Source organism: Strigops habroptila, chromosome 2 (genome assembly GCF_004027225.2).
Source record: "Strigops habroptila isolate Jane chromosome 2, bStrHab1.2.pri, whole genome shotgun sequence".
In the NCBI taxonomy this organism is placed as follows: Eukaryota; Metazoa; Chordata; class Aves; order Psittaciformes; family Psittacidae; genus Strigops; species Strigops habroptila.
Genome location: NC_044278.2, coordinates 110,158,750 through 110,178,048, shown reverse-complemented (window position 1 = coordinate 110,178,048; position 19,299 = coordinate 110,158,750). Strand labels below are relative to the sequence as shown.

Sequence of the window (19,299 nt, the reverse complement as noted above, 5' to 3'; positions counted from 1 at the left end):
AAGCTAAAAATACTCTAGTTAATTTAAGAATCATGATTTTATTGTTTTTCAATATATGCATGCGTTTACTGTAGCAATCAGCAAAGGAAAGGTGCTCTTAGAGACAGTTTCTTGTAAAACATCTAACAGTTGTGAGAATATTTAGACCTCTGAAGGCTGAGGTGCAATCTCACACTGCCTGATGTATTTCGTTTAGAACAGTTACTCCTCCTTGCTATTCTAGTGCTCTGTCACTGACAGAGAGAAGCAAATCTCCTTTCTCGGTAATGTCTGTTTCTTCAGGGCTCAGTTCATTTGCCTCAACACAAGTGGCCACTGCCACACTGAGACACCCTCAGGCACCTGAGACATCCACAGGGAGCTAGCAAGTACCACACAGGGCATATAGACCAGCAGCAGGATACCAAGAGGTACTTTCATGCATCTCAGATGACACAAGGCACACATGGTTAGACAACTGAACAAAGGTTGTATTGCTTAAAACTTTACCTGTTGCTGCACTAAAGATGTGTAACACTTCAAGACTGCAGTTCAATGCACTGATTAAGTGCCACCAATACTACTACAATAGCTTTGATTATAATGATAATTGCCCAGGTAGTTTGGGATTTCATCAAGCCATATAACTGCAGTATTTTTTCTGTAAATAAATACCTAAATCTTCTTATCTAGAAGTGGCTTAGGATTTTTTTTCCTCCAAAGTCAAAAGAAAATACCTTCCAGTAATATTTCTTATGGAACAGTATGCATTTCAATATAAATGATATGTAACTCCGATTCTGTCGGAATAGCTGCCTATGGAGACAACTGTGTTCTTTGCTCTTTTGCAGCAAAAAGATTCATATTTATTACAATATAATTGCTTTTTGGTTTTATTTTCTGTCAAAATAATGATACTTCTGAGAATAATAATTAATAATTCCATAAATGTCTATATTCTCCTTTTTTCCAAGATGTTCCACATTTAATGATGCTTTCTAATTCTTCAGAAATACATTCAGCAATTCAGCATATGTGAATCCATACTTGCATAAATCAGAGAGATTGATCGCAGATCATAGAGAGAGGAGAGAGAGACTCTGAGGCTTTTGTCTCGCTTAGAGCTGTTTCTAGAACTAATGCTGGTCCTATGCTGTAGAAGCTGCATGTAAACATAGACGACTTAGTTTAACAGAGTAAGTAAAAAATGTCTGCACAAATTAGAATGGAATTAAGTTAATGTTCATTCATTAGAACAAGTCAAAATTCCTCTCTGCCCGGTATGCAGCCTCTGCAGCAAAAAGCTGGATCTTTTACTATATCATTTACTATTTTCTTTTGCTGGTTTAGTACCTATGCTAATTATTGAGTTTCAAGTGTTTAGTTTTACTGAATTAAAAACAAACAAACAAACAAAATTGACTGTATATGCTTTTGTTTGGTCCAGCTTTGTGCAGAAATTCAACAATTAAATGACCATATCATACTAACAGTACATAGACACATGATACAGTGTAAGAAATAGAGGAAATAAGAATAAAGGCAGCAGTCTACATCTCTGAGCTAAGAAACACAATCTGTAAAGGAAAACTGTGCAGATTTTCCTAAATATCAAGTGGGTAGTATATACTAGTCTCAAGCAAATCCATGTTTCACGGCTGGCTGTCATACAACTGTCATAATCCAACCTTCTGAACTGTGCTGGAGTATTGGGTAGGCATTTGCACATGGATGAACTGCTCCTCAACAGTTTCGCAGTTCATTTTTTTCACATGCATAATTTCTCCCAGGCTTCCATGCCTTAATTTTTGCCTGTTGGGATTTCTGAAAAGCCCCTTTATTCTAATAGAGTTCTTTAGTATTTCTCAGTAGATTGCTTGCTATGTATCAGAGCAAGTTTCTCAGTGAGGAGACCCAGACTGTCTGCCTAACTTTGCAGTCTCCATAAACTTACCTTGAAAAAACATTTAGGAAAATTCTGGTTGATAAATGATATTTATGATTTAGGACATCTGCCATCTTAGGAAGTTCTACTTCCTCCACAGAACAATAATATGGGCCTTTTAAAAACTAATTTAAAAGTTCCAGTAATGGTACTGTGCCTTTTCTTTGTGATAGAAATTGCTTTAGGTTATATTGCTTTGTTCATTGGCAAATAAAAAAGGGTGATGACAGAATTTTAAAAATACATGTACATTATAAGCCAAAATAAGAGATAATATAGCTGCTGAAAAGAGGTGCTCAGTAAAGTTAAAGAAAATTAGAGTAATTTGTAGAGAAAGAAACAGCTGAGGGTGGACTCTAATAAGGGAGAAACTAAGAATGGCATTAAAACAAACATCTAAGCACCTGAAAATTTGTTTGAAACTATGTTGCTGAGTTACATGATTTTGAATACAGCTTTTTAAGCTTTTTTATTATTAAAAAAAAAAAAAAAAAGAGATTTGTCAGAAGCCACAGGAAGAGCTTTTAAAGTGTGGTTTTAAACAGCTTTTACAAAAGCTGCTACATAAATAAAACTGTTTATATAGTCTCTATTCTCATATGGACATATGTATCATTAACTCAAAATTCAACTTCATATACTTATCATCGTTCTCTGATTTTGATATATAAAGAGTACCTGTACCCAGGGGACTAGACAGCTTGTGACAAAGAACACTCTTATGACAACATTGGTCTCTATCTATGGGGAAGAAACTCAATGATATTAAGGCTTTCTGTCAAACTGCAAATATGTAGGAACTTCCTGGGCTTTTATTAATCTATTTCTTTTGTATGTGTCTCAAAGGGGAACTTAGCTCCATGATATGAAGCAAATTAAATAAAAACATCAAGAAATCCTTCAATGGATTCTGAATAAAATGAATAACTGATTTGTTCAGGTGTCCTTGACAATCAGTCATTTCATACAATTCAATTTCACTTCAAGTTGGGTTATAAAAACACTCTAAAATTCTATCTGAGGAGATAAAAAGTTTTAGCAGGAAAAAGAAATTACGCATAATTTCATTAACTGCCTTTAAAATGCATTAGAAACTTTGAAGAATTATTTAATAGCTGTTTACAAATAATATACAGGTTGTTAAAATGGATTTTTGAAGGCTTGGATGCTGATTGGGAGCAGTAAATTATCTTGACTAATAAAAACAACAGAAAGCCTCTTCAAATTTAGGAAATAGAAACCTAGGGAGTATAAAACTTTTGATGCTCGATTACATAAGGCAGATATTTCAAGTTCACACAGTTTCATTCCAGTTTTTCTTCCCTTTTTATCTTTTTTTTTATTTCTCTTGAAAAGATGTTAACATTATTACTGTACAGACGAGAATTAAGTAATTCTTCGTTTTATCTCTGTGTAGATACTGTCTAGTAGCTTTGCTACAGTGAAGTTTCCAGGAAAAAGGAAAACAAAACAAACAAAAACCTGTACAGTTTCAGACATCAGAGGATATTTTCTACTGTGTTCCATTAGACCAAATTAGTTTATACCTCAACAGAGGTCGGTGTATCTAACCAGACATATACTCACATAACTGAATGCAGACCTTCTTCAATTTTTTTTTCCATGTCACCATAGTTATGCGAACTGAATCTTGTCTGTCCCAATACTGTTGATTAATTCTGTGTGATTAATAGTCCCACATAATGATAAAACATATAGTTCGCAAGGTATTAAGTATGTTCGTTTCTACTTTTCCATGGTGGAATGTGCTCTGCCTATGTTTATTCAAATTGAACTTTGGGATATGTTGTTTGGACGTCACTGGGTTATCTAAAGATCTCTTTCCCAGAATTAAGAAAAGTTTGGGAGAAATCATAGAAATTTTCCCAGTCGTAGAAATTAATCAATAAAAAGGACCAACATAGGATAGTTAGTTATTAAATAATACATGAAAATAAAAATAGAGCAAAATTGACAGTTTCACAGGCATAGGCCATTTTCACCCCTGAAGAATGCTGACAGTTGTTAATTAACTGATAAGTAGCATTAAAAAGATATGCTTAAAGATTAACCCTAACGTTTAGGAACTGCCAGTTTTCCCCTTCTAGAAATGCACAGATCTTTTCTTTAGTACTTCCATTACTAGCTTTGACTTCTAATATGTTTATTCATATGGAGCTGAATTCTAGAAGACACAAAGCATACCCAGATTGTAATGGGAGTTGAAAATACTTACGCAGCTGTGACTTAATCCTGCCGGGTTTTCTGGAGTTTCTGACCTTGTAGACTGCCTCTTTCATGTGGGTTATATTACAAGATAATTAACTTACATTTTTAAGTGTCCAGTCACATCTCATAATAGAATTGTTCAGGTCTGTAAAAACTATGCAAGATTGGCTAGAAACTGTGGGAACTCCTCCTAATGCTGCAGGACAGAACGTAAACCTGAAATGATCCTACTTTGATTTGTTTCCAAGCAGAGCCAAACTAACTGGGCAAAATCAAGTTTGATCTCTAGCTATATACAAAGACGGATAGCACTGACAGAGGCATCAAAGCACACAAGGTCTGCTTTGGGGGGAAGGCTGATAAATGTCCCTGCACAGCTATTACTCCTGTAGTAAATATGTTGTTTCTCCCCTAAAATTGTAGTGAGATATTTTAATGATGGGTCATAATGAAACTGAAAATAAAAGGCTTCCCACAATCTTTGCTTTTGTAATACAAATACATCTTTCAAGGGTTACAGGTATTTTGAAGAAACACTTTTTGTCTGTTTCATTCTGGCTCTTGTGCTTAGGTCCCACTGCATGGTTGTCAAAAATAATAGGATGAAAGGCAGGATTAAAAAAACCCAACAGTGTAATCTTGTTTTAATTAAAAAAGAAAACAAAGACATAAAATTGGAGGGGAGAAGATTGTTGGGTTTGCTTTAAAGCATAAAATAAACGAGCTCAGGAAAAAAATGTTCCTCTAAATTCAATTCAGGATTAGGAATGATGTTGCATCAAACAGTAGCTATTAAGATTTCAGACAGAAGTGTGGTGTTAATGTTATAACTAATGGTGACCAAATTAAAGTTTGAGCAAATCATAGAACAGAATCATAGAATGGTTAGGGTTGGAAAGGATCTTAAGATCATCTAGTTTAAACCCCGCTGACACTGGCAGGGATGCCTCATCCTAGACCATGTCCCCCAGGGCTCTGTCCAGCCTAGCCGTGAACACTGCCAGGGATGGAGCATTGATAATGAAAATAACCTTTATATTTGCAAATGGTTTTAAATTATTAAGAATGGTCATAACTAATATTTTGTATCTTACTGTCTCAGGATCTTAAATAAAAATTCACAAGTGGCTGCTTGCTTTGCAATCCTGAGGTGTGGCATAATGTTCAAATAAGAATAAGTTGTCAGTTTGGTGTTTTTGTCAACATAGTAAAATAATTTAACTGTGAACAGCAGGAATTTTGCTTGAGGTTAGGACTCTGGTAGGTTTATAACAAGGAAAGATTTGTTGCTGTTGGGGCTAAATAAGGGGTATTTCAACAGCTGTTGTTAATGGAGGAGAAATGTTAGTGTTGGTTTGATCTCTCTTACTGAGGAAATAATAGGTTCTTGTATTTTCCTGGGTATATAAGGAATCTCAACTGGAAAACATTTCCCATTTAGGAAGCTCTTTCCAGTTAATTACATAACAGTGACTATTAAAGCAACACTGCTTTGTGTCCTGATTGATCAGAAACAAATAAAAAATTCCTTTGGGGACACTGCAATAATTTTGACACTTTTGGTACCTAACTGGAAAGGGGATATTTTGTTTTCATCCTGTAGAAGAGCAATGCGTGTTGCAAGAAAAATGGAGCTTAAGGTCATATTTGAAGTACAAACAATTATGTCATTTACTGTAGGAGAAATGAAGTTCTTTGAAAAATGTGAACATGCCATCAGGAAGATAATTAAAAACCCCATGAAAATCAGGTCCTCCTCTTAATCATTTAGATTAAATAAATAGCTTTCGTGAACCTGACCTGGATAAAAAGCAGGCAAAAATAAACATTGGCCAGTAATGCCCAAAAGAAATCTGCTACATATTCCTTGTGCCAATTTCAACAAAAAAAGCAGTGTTAGTTGTTTTGGCTTTTTGTTGACTCATATTCTTGGGCCTCTCAAGCAACACTTGTAGTCTAATATGGTAGGCTCCTGATTTTTCTTTATGTGTATGGGTGCTCAGAGAAATTATCTATATTACATAGTCTGAAAATGTTCAGGTTATCAAGTTTCCATACAACTATATCTGCATAAATCTTCATACTGGAATGTGTATACACAAGTCATTCAGATGCCCTCACTCATCTCCAAATGTCCAAAGGGTGAAGTTCAGTTTCATACAATGCCAGATGTGTTGGGTTTGCAGAAGCTTAGGTGCTAAATTACATGTATGTGAGAAATGTTATGGATTGAAGTCTCAGTTATGACTCAATAAAGACTTCTTTACGTAGAGAGAGCCAGCAACCTTTGTCATAGTTACTGCTTGACGTTTTCAAACACAGGTAAACAGAGATCTCTGCAGCCCAAACTGTAGACTGTAAATTTTGTCCTCTCATTTAAAGAACTAGAGAAAACATCACTGCACTCCTCATTGCTTATTCTGAGCTTACTTCATTACTTTTGTGTCTCTAAGATTTGCCCCAGTTCCCTTCAGTCATAACACAACCACTTACAACTGAAAATGAAGTGCTTTTAATTATATTCACTGTTTAAGACAGGTAGAAAGCTCTTATGTATATATTGCGTATATAGATAACATTTATTAGTCATAAATAACTATTTTTAAAAATATTTCAGAATCGGAATACTGTTTCTATACAGGGCTTTCTAGATAGAGTTCAGAGAGTAACTGCTGGACTAGGGAAATGCAGTATAATACTGTCCTGGTTTTGGCTCGGATATAGTTAATTTTCCTCCTAGTAGCTGATACAGTGAGTGTCTAGGTGGTATTTAATTGCTGGCTCATGTTAAAACACAACAAATATATAGATGGATTTTAAAGTGGGAAGAGGAAAGTTTTCTTTAAACTTTAGTTAAATGTTTTGTTTTGGTTAAATGTGACCACCTTCTACATTTATAACTTCATAATTAGAAATACATAAATATCTTATCCCCTAGTTGTAAACTAAAGAAGGTTTGTTCCCTTCTTGTGATGTATTATGAATTACTAAATTTTCTTTGATATTAGGATAGATTCTAGAATTTCCATCTAGTATATGTGATTTGCTTTCTGAGTAACATGAAAACGTTGTTGGTACTTTACTGTTCAGAGTATTGCAGAACACAATTTCATCTTTAGGGCTTTTCAAAAGAGAAATTTATAGCTCAAAACTTGGCTAAGAGATCTCTAAGTGGAAGGAATTCTGTGGACAGTTATCATAAAACAGCCATTCCCACAGTAAATTTTTAGAGACTTGGAGCAGGTGCTGGTCTCTCCATTTAGAATAAGATTAATGGCAAGTGAGTCAATAAATTCCTCCCAATGCATTGAAAATTTCTGCTGCAGTCAGGATATAATGGTGGGTATCATCATTATATTTGAATTAATTTGGTTTGTGCTGTGAATTTACTGTCATCGTAAATGTGTGTACTCAGGGGTCTTTCTTCCAAATAAATACCTGGGGACATTTAATGGTGCAGATGTTCAGGGAAAATGCTAAATATTCATTTGTCACAAAAAGACCCACACCATAGATAACCTTAGTTTGCATCACAAGTTATTGATAGAAGAATTTATTCATTAACATTCCTGCCATAGTTTGTCAATTTTTTTTAGGTTTGGATATAAATATTCACACAACAGATCATAATTACAATGTGGGAGGAAGCTCAATTTCTAATACGTAAAATTATTAGAAAATTCTTATGCAGCAGGACAAGTTCATCACTCCTCGAGACGTTTCCCAGAAACTGAGAGGAACATACAAACCAATAAGAATCCCCAATAATTTTGTTATTAGAGAAGTATCCAGGCTTAAAGGGAACTGGATTAACATTCCTCCACCATGTGGTTTAGATCAGGGACTTCACCCAAAGCTCTCAGGCAAACACTCTTAATCACTGAACTATGAGGGTTGTATCTTTTGCTAATAAAATAATGGTAAGTATAAAATTGTGCCTAATCTTTCTCCTAAGGATAGCAAATCTTTGGCTTTCATTTTCTCCTTAGCTCTCTGATGATGTTTGACCAGGAATCCTATATTCTTTTCTAGCAAGTGTCTTAAAAGCTTATCAGTCACTTATTCAAGTATTCCCTGTAACTTGTTCCATTCAAAATTAGTTTCTGAAGTAAGTTAAAGACCTATTACTTAAACAGTTTAGAACAAACCCAGATCATTTTACCTGAAAGGGTTTAAGGAGCTATCATGGAAGCTTATGTTCTGGAAGATTCAGGTGGTAGTTAATATATAGAAGACTAATGGAACAGAAGCATTAACTTCTACACAGTTGGAGTAAAGTGATGTGTCATGATTTCTCAGCAGTCTGAATTTTTTTCCCCATGAAGGCAAAATCTGCCCTATGAAGGTACGTCATCTTGTATGGATACAGTCATACACTCACAATTTTTCTACACTCTTCATCTGAGCTGTAAAAGTCATGGAGTGGCAGGCTAAATGAAGAGGTAGAGCAGTCCTTTTCAAAGTGATAATGACTGATGTCCTTAGCTTGTTGTTAGCTGAAAGGACTGACAATCAGAAAGTGATCTTGCTACTTTATTCCATTCTCCATGTCCATTAAATGGCCAGAAGGAAATAGTGTAAATAGTTTTAGCTGTAGTAATATCTGTAAATGTTTGAAATTTTGTTACATCTGTTCCAGTGGTATATGCGCACCTCACAATCTGTGTTTGTCACATTATTGTGGTACAAAGAATTGTATCATCTCTATTGAGACCTCACTTGGAGTACTCTGTGCAGTTCTGGTGTCCTCAACATGTGAAAGGTATGAAACTGTTGGAGCAAGTCCAGAGGAGGCCATGAGGATGATATGGGGGCTGGAGCACTTCCCATATGAAGACAGGCTGAGAAAATTGGGACTTTTCAGCCTGGAGAAGAGAAGGCTGCATGGAGGCCTCGTAGCAGCCTTCCAAAACCTAAAGGAGACCTATAAGGATGCTGGAGAGGGACTCTTCATCAGAGACTGTAGTGATAGGATAAGAGGTAATGGCTTCAAACAGGAGAGATTTAGGTTAGGTAAAAGAAATTCTTTTCTGTGGGGGTGGGGAAGCACTGGCACAGGTTGCCCACAGAAGCTGAGGCTGCCCCATCCCTGGCAGTGTTCAAGGCCAGGCTGGACAGAGCTTTGAGCAACCTGGTCTAGTGGGAAGTGTCCCTGCCCATGGCAGAGAGGGTGAAACTAGAAGATCTTAAGATCCTTTCCAACTCTAACCATTCTATGATTCTAGTTGATAGAAAACTAATATGCAGACAACAATGTAGCTAGGGTTTCATAGGACACTTTGAATAGTAGAGATTTGAACTCAAGTCACAGATTTGCAACCAATTCAGAGGAACAACTTAAATGAAACCACTTATTAAAATTTGGTTTTATGAATATTTTTTCTTAGCTGAGTTGGAGAATATGTGGTTTGTGGAGAATTTCTCTATGATAATTGTATTGTTGTAAAAAAATGTCTGAAGGAGCAAATAGGGAAATCAACTCTTCTATAAATAATGAGATCCATTTCTGCCCATGTGACTAACAAACCGTTAATTCTAATAAGGTCAAGCTGTGCTTAGTCCTGGTATATTTTCAGTAATTTGAATCAGTGTCTTTTTCAGTAATTAGAGATATAGCAGAAGGGTTATTAGTGTTTCATCTCAGTTGAACTTCACCTAGCCAGGGAAGACCCTGGCTGGACAGATATGTGGAGAGCTCTTCTTATAGGCACTGAAAGGGCAGAGACACAAATATTGGGAAATGTAAGGTGGGATTGTTTCAGAATAAAACCCAGGGCCAAGATTTACTTAATCAAACAAGAAAATGTGGCTTTTAGCTCATTATTTCATCCCAGAAGAAAATTCAAGATCTGGCCAGTTAGATTTTGAAACAGTGTGTTTCATACCAATCTCAAGTTCAGCACTACCCACATCTGTACTCAGCCGAAAGGCACAGCTTGTAAAGTAAGGAGTGTAATAAACTAACTAAGGAAGCCTAAGGAAGATTGAATCATGGGGGTCATCTCTAGAAAGGGAAGAGATTGTCCGAAATGAGATATTTTCATGGGAAGGCACAGCACAGGAGCATTGAGAAAGGCTCCCCATTCTACGGTGCTCAGACCACGTGAGCGCTATGATTTGTTAGCCACTTAAAAATCATATATTATGTTTCTATTCTGTGCTGATCAATTTTATTTGTTGTTATATTTCATGTTTTATAACTGAAAATGAAAAATCATGGAGAGAATTTTTTATGGCCGTAGCCAAACCTCTGAAAGAGAGTCATGTGTATAAGCCTGAGAGAGATTGATTCTAATGCACATAACTCAATGCCTTGATATTTCTTAAAAGTCCAGGTTCCTTTTAGCACCTGATACAAATGAACAGAAATCTTGATGAAAATGCAGATGGTCATTGTTTTACCATTACTGACTCTTAGTGACCAAAACAGAAACTGGAAAAGATAAAGATCCTGGAGGTACAACAGCCATAGCAAAGCAATTATAGTATAACGTGGGAAGGTAAGGCCTTGGTAATTCTCTTGATGTCTGTGCAGCTGTAATGGCCTCCTTGGTCTCAAAGATCATAAATAATAAGGATGAAAAATATCCCTTTGCAATAATGGACTTTTGTTTCCTAATTTTCATAGGGACACCAATCAATTGCTCGGTAATTTTTCTACATTTTCGGCCAGTTGCTGCAGGCATGTCACTTGCTAATGTAACAATAACCCAGAAGAACAGGACATGGTACAAAGCTTTAGTAGATCAGAATTTCATTCTGAATATGAAATTATGGCATGACTCTTGAAATCATTCAATACTTGTACATATTGCACCTACTAAAGGGAGTTAATATAAGTTAAAAATATAAGATCTGAAAGATAATATTGTTCCTCAGATGTGTTCATAAATACTGTATTAATTTAAATGCAAGAATACCTTATTTCTATTTCAAAATGCAGGGGGGTTTTTTAGGGCTAAAAAAAGCGAATGTTTCATATTATATGACAAGTCAACACAACGATTTTCAGGCACAAAGCCTTACACAAAGGAAAAGAAACCCCCCTTTTTTAAATCCATTGAATCACAAAACTTGTCAGCGAGTATGCACAGTCAACAGATGCCAGAGATTTGAAAGGAACACCTCAGGAGTATAAGGCTGCATCACAAAATGTAAATGAACTGTTTTCAGTAGTGTTCATTACAAGGGAACTTAGGGAGGTTCCCCTAGCAAGATTGAAGTTCTCATAACTGAAGTTTTAATAGATGAAGTTTTAGACAAAATATTGACATTACAAATATTAACAAATCCCCAAGGCCAAACTCATACAGAAGGAAGCGGAATGGACCATTTTCCTTTGCTGGGCCTCCTACAGGTGTAGGAGTGTAGGTAGAACAGGTGTGGGAGTTTTTAAAGACTCCTAGAAACATCTGGGGAAATGCAGACTGGTAAGTCTGACTTGTGTGTCTAGTGTTTTAATAGAAAAAGCATAGAAAAGTACAATTAGTGGGATTGTATTTATTGCATATCCATACAGTAGTGTTACCAGACAGTCGTATACCATGAGCATAGCTTTTAAAGAGGGAAGTCATGATTTAATCAGTATGCAACTTTCCTGATAAGTATCAGAGAATATGTAGATGAATGGTCAAGGTAACGCTGTGTACTTTTGTTTCAAATAGTTCTTGAGAGGGTCATCAAAGGCTGTCAAAGAAATGAAGTTCTCAGAGGGGTTGAAGGACAGCCCCTTTTTTAGGAGCATCTCATCATTTTGGAGAACAGGGAGATAGCCAGTGAAGCCACAGAATAGAATCACAGAATAGTTAGGGTTGGAAAGGACCTTAAGATCATCTAGTTCCTTTGCTGGGTCTTCAGCATTCACAACATAAATGATCTGAAAAGGAAATGAACACAGAAGTAGAAAAGCTTGTTGATATAAAGTTATTAAGGCTAGTTAAACTTAAAACTGTGAAGAGCTGCAAAAGGATATCATGATAATAAAGTGAATAGGTGATAAATAATGTCACCAAGTACAAATTTATGTAACACCCAAACCTAAAAATATAATTCCTTTATTAGATATTATCAGTAATTAGGGCACCATTGTGGATGAACAGCAGCTCAAGTGCAGAAAGGCAAATAGAAATGAATTGTGATGAAAACAATAAGAAATAAAAACAACAACAACAAGAGAAAAAGCAAAAATGTGATAGAAAGATCTACAGCTTCATTATTGCTGTGTGGTTCTCATCTTCCCGTCTCAAAATGATAGAATGGAATTTGAAGTTGTGCAATATAGGCACTAGGAATGATTGCAAGTTTATTAAAGATTCACTGTAAGGAAGGATTAATAGTCTGGGATTTTTCAGTCTATAAAAGGCACAGCTAAAAGGGGATATGACAGATATTGTATAAAATCATGAATGATTCAACTGAGATGAATCAGAAACTGATATTCATAATCACACACCAAAAAAAAAAAACCAGAAACAGTAAAAGGAGTCACAAGGAGTGTAATTAAATAATGAAATTTATTGACACAGTACAAGCCAATGGGAATATAATTTTTATGACAGATTAGACTAGGAATGATTTCAGTCTAGTCTAGGGAAAACTGCAATTGTCTACAGTTTGGTTGATGCCCTGACTTTATTTTAATACCCAGAACGCAAAAGCTAATTTCCTTTCTTCTACAAAAAAAAAAAAAAAAAAAAAAGCGTTTTAAGCTTTAATGTCAGAACTGGTTCAGAATTTGTCTTTTCATACAAGGGGCAGTATTTTTGCACAAGTTCACAAAGCAATGTCAAAAACATTGATTTAGTCATATTTTCCAGGAAAATTGGGTCACTATTGCTAGTACATGTAATACCTGCATGATTATGTTTTTAAAAAGAAATCCCCTGCTACTTAAAAAGCAACAATATTTATGGAATTGCATTGTTTGAACTAAAAGCATTTTGTGCTTTCTACTTCCGTTATTTGATTCACGTCAGACACATTCAGATTTTCTAACTAAATTTAAGCCCCCAAAGACATGTTTAAATGCATGCATGTTCAGACTTCCTCCCAAAAGCAAGCTATAGGAGCCTGTGGGACAATAGGAGGGAGACAGCACAGCCTCACTGGAAACTCCTGAGTCCCATATGAAATATTTGAAGAACTAGAAGTATATGTTTACCTTTTCAGCCTTGTATATTATTTTTTGCTCTAATAGGTTGTGGGTTCTTTTTCCATCTTTTTCTGGCAGCTGGTCGTCTCTCAGCTGCAGATCTCATATTCTCCATTTCCTTCCTTATGCTTCTTTCTTTTCTCTTTCTTGAATAAGATACCTGTTTTCTCTCTTTTGCTCTTTTACTTGCTTGCTCTAGAATTCTTTGGAGACTCTTCACTGATTTTTATGGATTTAGGCTAGATTTGACTTCATAGAATCATAGAATAGTAAGGATTGGAAAGGACCTTAAGATCATCTAGTTCCAACCCCCCTGCCATGGGCAGGGACACCTCGCACTAAACCATGTTGCCCAAGGCTCTGTCCAGCCTGGCCTTGAACACTGCCAGGGATGGAGCATCCACAACCACCCTGGGCAACCCATTCCAGTGCTTCACAACCCTCACTGTAAAGAACTTCTTCCTTATATCTAATCTAAACTTCCCCTGTTTAAGTTTGAACCCATTACCCCTTGTCCTACCACTACAGTCCCTAAGGAAGAGTCCCTCCCCAGCATCCTTGTAGACCCCCTTCAGATACTGGAAGGCTGCTATGAGGTCTCCACGTAGCCTTCTCTTCTCCAGGCTGAACAGCTCCAACTCTCTCAGCCTGTCTTCATACGGGAGGTGCTCCAGACCTCTTACCATCCTCGTGGCTCTCCTCTGGACTCGCTCCAACAGCTCCATGTCCTTTTTATGTTGAGGACGCCAGAACTGTACACAGTACTCCAAGTGAGGTCTCACAAGAGCAGGGTAGAGGGGCAGGATCACCTCCTTCGACCTGCTGGTCACGCTTCTTTTGATGCAGCCCAGGATACGGTTGGCTTTCTGGGCTGCAAGCGCACACTGCCGGCTCATGTTAAGCTTCTCATCAACCAACACCCCCAAGTCCTTCTCTGCAGGGCTGCTCTGAATGTCTTCTCTGCCCAACCTGTAGCAGTGCCTGGGATTGCCCCGACCCAGGTGTAGGACCTTACACTTGCCTTGGTTAAACTTCATAAGGTTGGCATCAGCCCACCTCACAAGCGTGTCAAGGTCCCTCTGGATGGCATCCCTTCCCTTCAGCGTATCAACTGAACCACACAGCTTGGTGTCATCGGCAAACTTGCTGAGGGCGCACTCAATCCCACTGTCCATGTCGCCGACAAAGATGTTGAACAGGACGGGTCCCAGCACCGATCCCTGAGGGACACCACTCGTTACAGGTTTCCAACTGGACATTGAGCAGTTTACCACAACTCTTTGCGTGCAGCCATCAAGCCAGTTTTTGATCCACCAAGTGATCCATCTATCAAATTGATGTCTCTCCAATTTAGAGATAAGGATGTCATGCGGGACAGTGTCGAACACTTTGCACAAGTCTAGATAGACTACATCAACTGCTCTGCCCCTGTCCATCAGTTCCGTGGCTCCACCATAGAAGGCCACCAAATTGGTCAGGCAGGATTTCCCCTTAATGAAGCCACGTTGGCTGTCACCAGCCACCTCGTTGTTCTTCATGTGCCTTAGCATGCTTTCCAGGAGAAACTGCTCCAAGATTTTGCCAGGCACAGAGGTGAGGCTGACTAGTCTGTAGTTCCCCAGGTCTTCCACCTCCCCCTTCTTGAAAATGGGGGTTATATTGCCCTTCTTCCAGTCATCAGGAACTTCACCTGACTGCCATGATTTTTCGAATATGATGGGCAGTGGCTTAGCAACTTCCTTCGCCAGCTCCCTCAGGACCCGTGGATGGATTTCATCAGGTCCCATGGACTTGTGCACGTTCAGGTTCTTAAGATGGTCTCGAACCTGATCCTCTCCTACAGTGGGCCTAAGGTCTTCATTCTCACAGTCCCTGCATCTGCTTTCCATGACTTGGGTGGCGTGGTCAGAGCATTTGCCAGTGAAGACTGAGGCAAAGAAGTCATTAAGAACCTCAGCCTTCTCCAAATCCATGGTAGCCAGTTCTCCCGATAGCTTCCGGAGAGGGTCCACATTGTCCTTAGTCTGTCTTATATTTGCTATGTACCTATAGAAGCCTTTCCTGTTATCGTGTTGCTGTTATGTCCACAAGCCAAATTTTATTCAGTTTTCCTCATCTGAAAATCTGAACAACTCTTACATTATTTAATATTGCTTTTAGTTCCTAAGCATCGCTTAGCCCAGTACCCCATCTTCTGTCTAACTGAACACCACTGTTAGAGTCATATTCTTCTCCTGCCAAGTTGATCGTTTCCTCTAAGCTACATCAAATACAAACCTCTCACCTCTCCTTATAAAACCTGTCTTCCTTCCCTGGTCATTTCTCATTTCCTAAACTCTTGTGATTCTCCAAAGCTGCCAGTCACTCCACAGCAAGTTTAAGATAACTATATTGATTTCAGTGTTTATATTTTTCTCATTCCTCAATGTTTTTCTAATCGTGTCTTATGGTACTGTGTTGTCCTGATAAAATTAATCGTCTCCCGAATTAAAAGGTAACTGAAAATGAATAACTGGACCTTGTATGTGCCTGCATATCTGTGTTTGTATCTACATATACAAATGCTCTTACATCATCTGAATTTTTCTTGCTGAGCTTAGAAGGTCCTCAGTTGACTACAGCATGACAATGTTAGTTTATTTGCCATAAATGTGACTGCACTAGTAAACAAAGCTTTGGCCTCTGAAAATTCTCACCCCTCTCAAATGGATTGCCTGCTTTACTCTTTCAAAATGTAAACATTAACCCGTTTTTGAAAAAATAAATCCTTTTCTGTAAGCTCACTGTTAATGGTGCTGGTAACTCTGAAGAGCATTTTAGAATATATACTGGACCCGAGCAGAGCATATCAGAACAAACAAGGCTATCTCCATCAGCTACAAGCTTTACAGCTGGGAAGATTCAAAAAGCAAGCCACAGGGTTTTCCTGTGATAATCTCAGCAAGTGGAAAACTGATGATATTTCATATTCTAAACATTTCTTATTTTCCAGGTGTGATGGGGGAGTATGAACCAAAAATTGAAGTCCATTTTCCTTACACAGTTACAGCTGCAAGGGGAACTACTGTTAAGATGGAGTGTTTTGCACTTGGCAAGTAAGTACAGATTCTTTCCTAATTAGACATCATTGTTTATTAAGATTTGATGTGCTTAATTTGTGGTTTCATTATTTTGCTGGATTTCATTATCACAAACAGTCCTTACTGCACAGTCAAAGTAACCAATTGACTAAATAGCTAATTATTAATTCCCTGCCGAGCCATTTCTGTGGACAGTAATTCATTCAAGTTAAAAGACTCTGTCAAAATGAAAAGTAACATTCTTGTAAACAAAAAGAGGAAAGTTTTTTTTTATTGAAAAATTTACCAGACCCACCCATTTATTCACTGTGATACCATAAATCAGTAAATTAGAGTTTATTCTGCCAAAATATTATAGTTGGAGAATAAACAAGATGAGTAGCTTTTTCTTTTTTTTCTTTTTTCCTCCCAAATTCATAGCTTATATATGAAGCTAAAAGCACAATGTTTTAAACAGGTCCTAACACACTTTGCAGCAGTGCCAATTCTCTTGTTGCTACCTGACCTAATAGCATTACTAGAGAAAAGGTATTTAGTATTCATGTTAAAGGAGGTTTTCTATGTTTATTGATAAATCAATTTAGGGAGAGAAAGGTTTTAGAAATACTTCTTTGCTATTTCATATAAATTAAATAAGAAGGAAATTACTTCTATACATTACTCAGATTACAGAATATAGGATGAAATTGATAATATATCAGTTTTGTTGTGGCAGTTACTGTTATTATTGCTGTCAAGAATAAGGGTTGAAAAGGTAGTATATAGTCAGGCAGAACTAAGAAGCAGTTCTAGTGATCCAAAGAAATTATTCTTTCTTCTGTACATATATGTAGCTAAACTAGGTGTTCCATCAGTGGTGTTTCACTAGAGACATATACAAAAATAGAAAGGGTTGCGTTTTTTTCCAAAATACACCATCAAATTCTGTGTGGGGGTGTGTGTATTGAAAGAAATCTCACTGTATTGAATTCTTTTCAGTTCCTTTTTATAGTGGTGTTCCTTTTGTACATCTCCTGCACCCCCCAAAGTCATACTGCTCAATATCATATATCCTGCTTTGTTTCCTAGTTCACAGCTAATTAAGGCAGATACAGGTTTCTTACAGCCTGGCTTTGATTAAGAAATAGTGGAATGATTTGTCTTTGTAACTCCTGTGGAGGAACTTCACAAATCAATTAGCCTAAGGAGTAACATATCTTCCATGCCAGTTCTTTGTACTTACCTTAGTAGGAACAAAGCATAAGAGGAAAGGAGTTTTGAAACAATAGTCTATTTCCTGAGGATCACCACTCCAGCTTGCTCGGAAGGTCTGGTTTTCCAAAGGAAATTTTCAAAGTCTGACTCTACTACCCAAGAGGACTTTTAAAATGTTTTTATAGTAATTTTGACCTTCATGTGTCACTGGATTTTTTTGTTCAGATTTTTCTCTTAACAGGTCTTATTTACTGGCTGGATGATATATGTCTTAAACATGCTTCCCTTCTTGCCTGTTTTTCCTGTTTGGCCAACATCCAGATATTCTCAGTGAGCAGGTCAACAGAAAGTACTAATGAATAATTACAGAGAAATTCTGAGAAAGTATTTTAATTGTGTCTGTTTAGGCCTGGTGAAGTTGCGGGAGAGACAAAACATAGCCAAACCAGTCCAACCAAAATGTGGGAGACCGTAGCCCATGTATCAGGAGCCATTAGACAGTAACAGTGGCTTTTGCAAATTCATTCACAACTTAAATGTAAGCAGTAGCTTAGAAAGCAAATGTGAGAGAACTTCTGTAGGGTAAAACTTCTGTTTTGTGTTTTATATAGTAAAGATAAGGAAAGAGGTACATGAGAGAGGATAGAAAAGCAATAAATAGAGGGATTCCCTGAAATATTTGAGGAAAAGGGCTGTTCTGCAGAGGCTGGTAGCTTCAGGCTCTCTACTGTCAGTGGTGCTAACCAATTTTCTGCCAGGTCAGTAGTTGGCAACCAGGCCCTTTTAGACTCTTGGCTACGGCTGAAGCAGTAACCAGTGTGTTTGTTAGTTTTCTTTATTTTGCTGGAATGAAATTGCAGTTGCTGACAGGTTACAAGTTAACTGTCACTTTCTAGTGAAGAGGAAGTATGCCACATGTTGTCCTTCGCAACCATCACTGACAAGCAAGAAATGCAGCTACTGATACATTCCATCATCAGCACACTGAGATTTAGTAAACTGTCAAAACCAGTCAGTCACTATTCAAACAGCCACATAAGGAAGGTGAAGGCTGACAGAAAGGCTTCGATTAGCTTATTTCCAAGTTCATATTTAGCATTAACTTTTAATAAACAAAAAAAAACCAAAAACCAAAAAAAAAACCCACACACCAAAAAAAAAAAAAAACAAAACCAAAACAAAAACAAAACCAAAAAAACCAAACAAAAACACCTGAACGATCAAGGAATTTAAGGTTATCTAGTAAGTTGACCCCATTTGCTGCTATTGTAATGGGCAGCTATTTTTACCATGCACATTCCTTATCTTCTTTTCACAGCCATTAATGAACAATCAAATCGACTGAGTTTAAATTGCTTTCAACCTGATATGGTAATAATTACATGAATGACATTTCAGGCCTCATTTGAAACCTGGAGGCTGAGGTGGGAGGTGAAAATGCATCAGATTTCCTATTAATTTTCATCATTTTCATTTTTTTGTCCTCGTCTCTTATTCCTGATAGCTTATAAGGATCTTTCCTTGTTACACTGCCATAGGTCCCCATTACCTAACTGAATCAGCAACTAATTTGTTCCTTCTTTATTTAACATTTTGAGATCTGGTGTTTTAATTCTTACTGTAAATAACACAGAAGTTGTTACAGGCTCAAAACCAATCTGCTTTTGGTTTTCTCATGCTTTAATTTAGCTGTCTGAAACACTCATTCTTCTCTCTCCACT

At 37.1% G+C, this 19,299-nt stretch overlaps 1 protein-coding gene across 6 annotated transcripts in view; it reads left to right on the top strand.

The window, feature by feature from the left end:
* CNTN5 (contactin 5) overlaps nt 1–19,299 on the top strand; it is a 642,678-nt gene that overhangs the window by 470,191 nt on the left and 153,188 nt on the right. For all 6 annotated transcript variants that reach the window (XM_030475688.1, XM_030475690.1, XM_030475689.1 and 3 more), the window contains one exon: nt 16,297–16,399. In XM_030475688.1, coding sequence (XP_030331548.1) covers nt 16,297–16,399 — 103 coding nt within the window. The remainder of the gene's footprint in view (nt 1–16,296; nt 16,400–19,299) is intronic.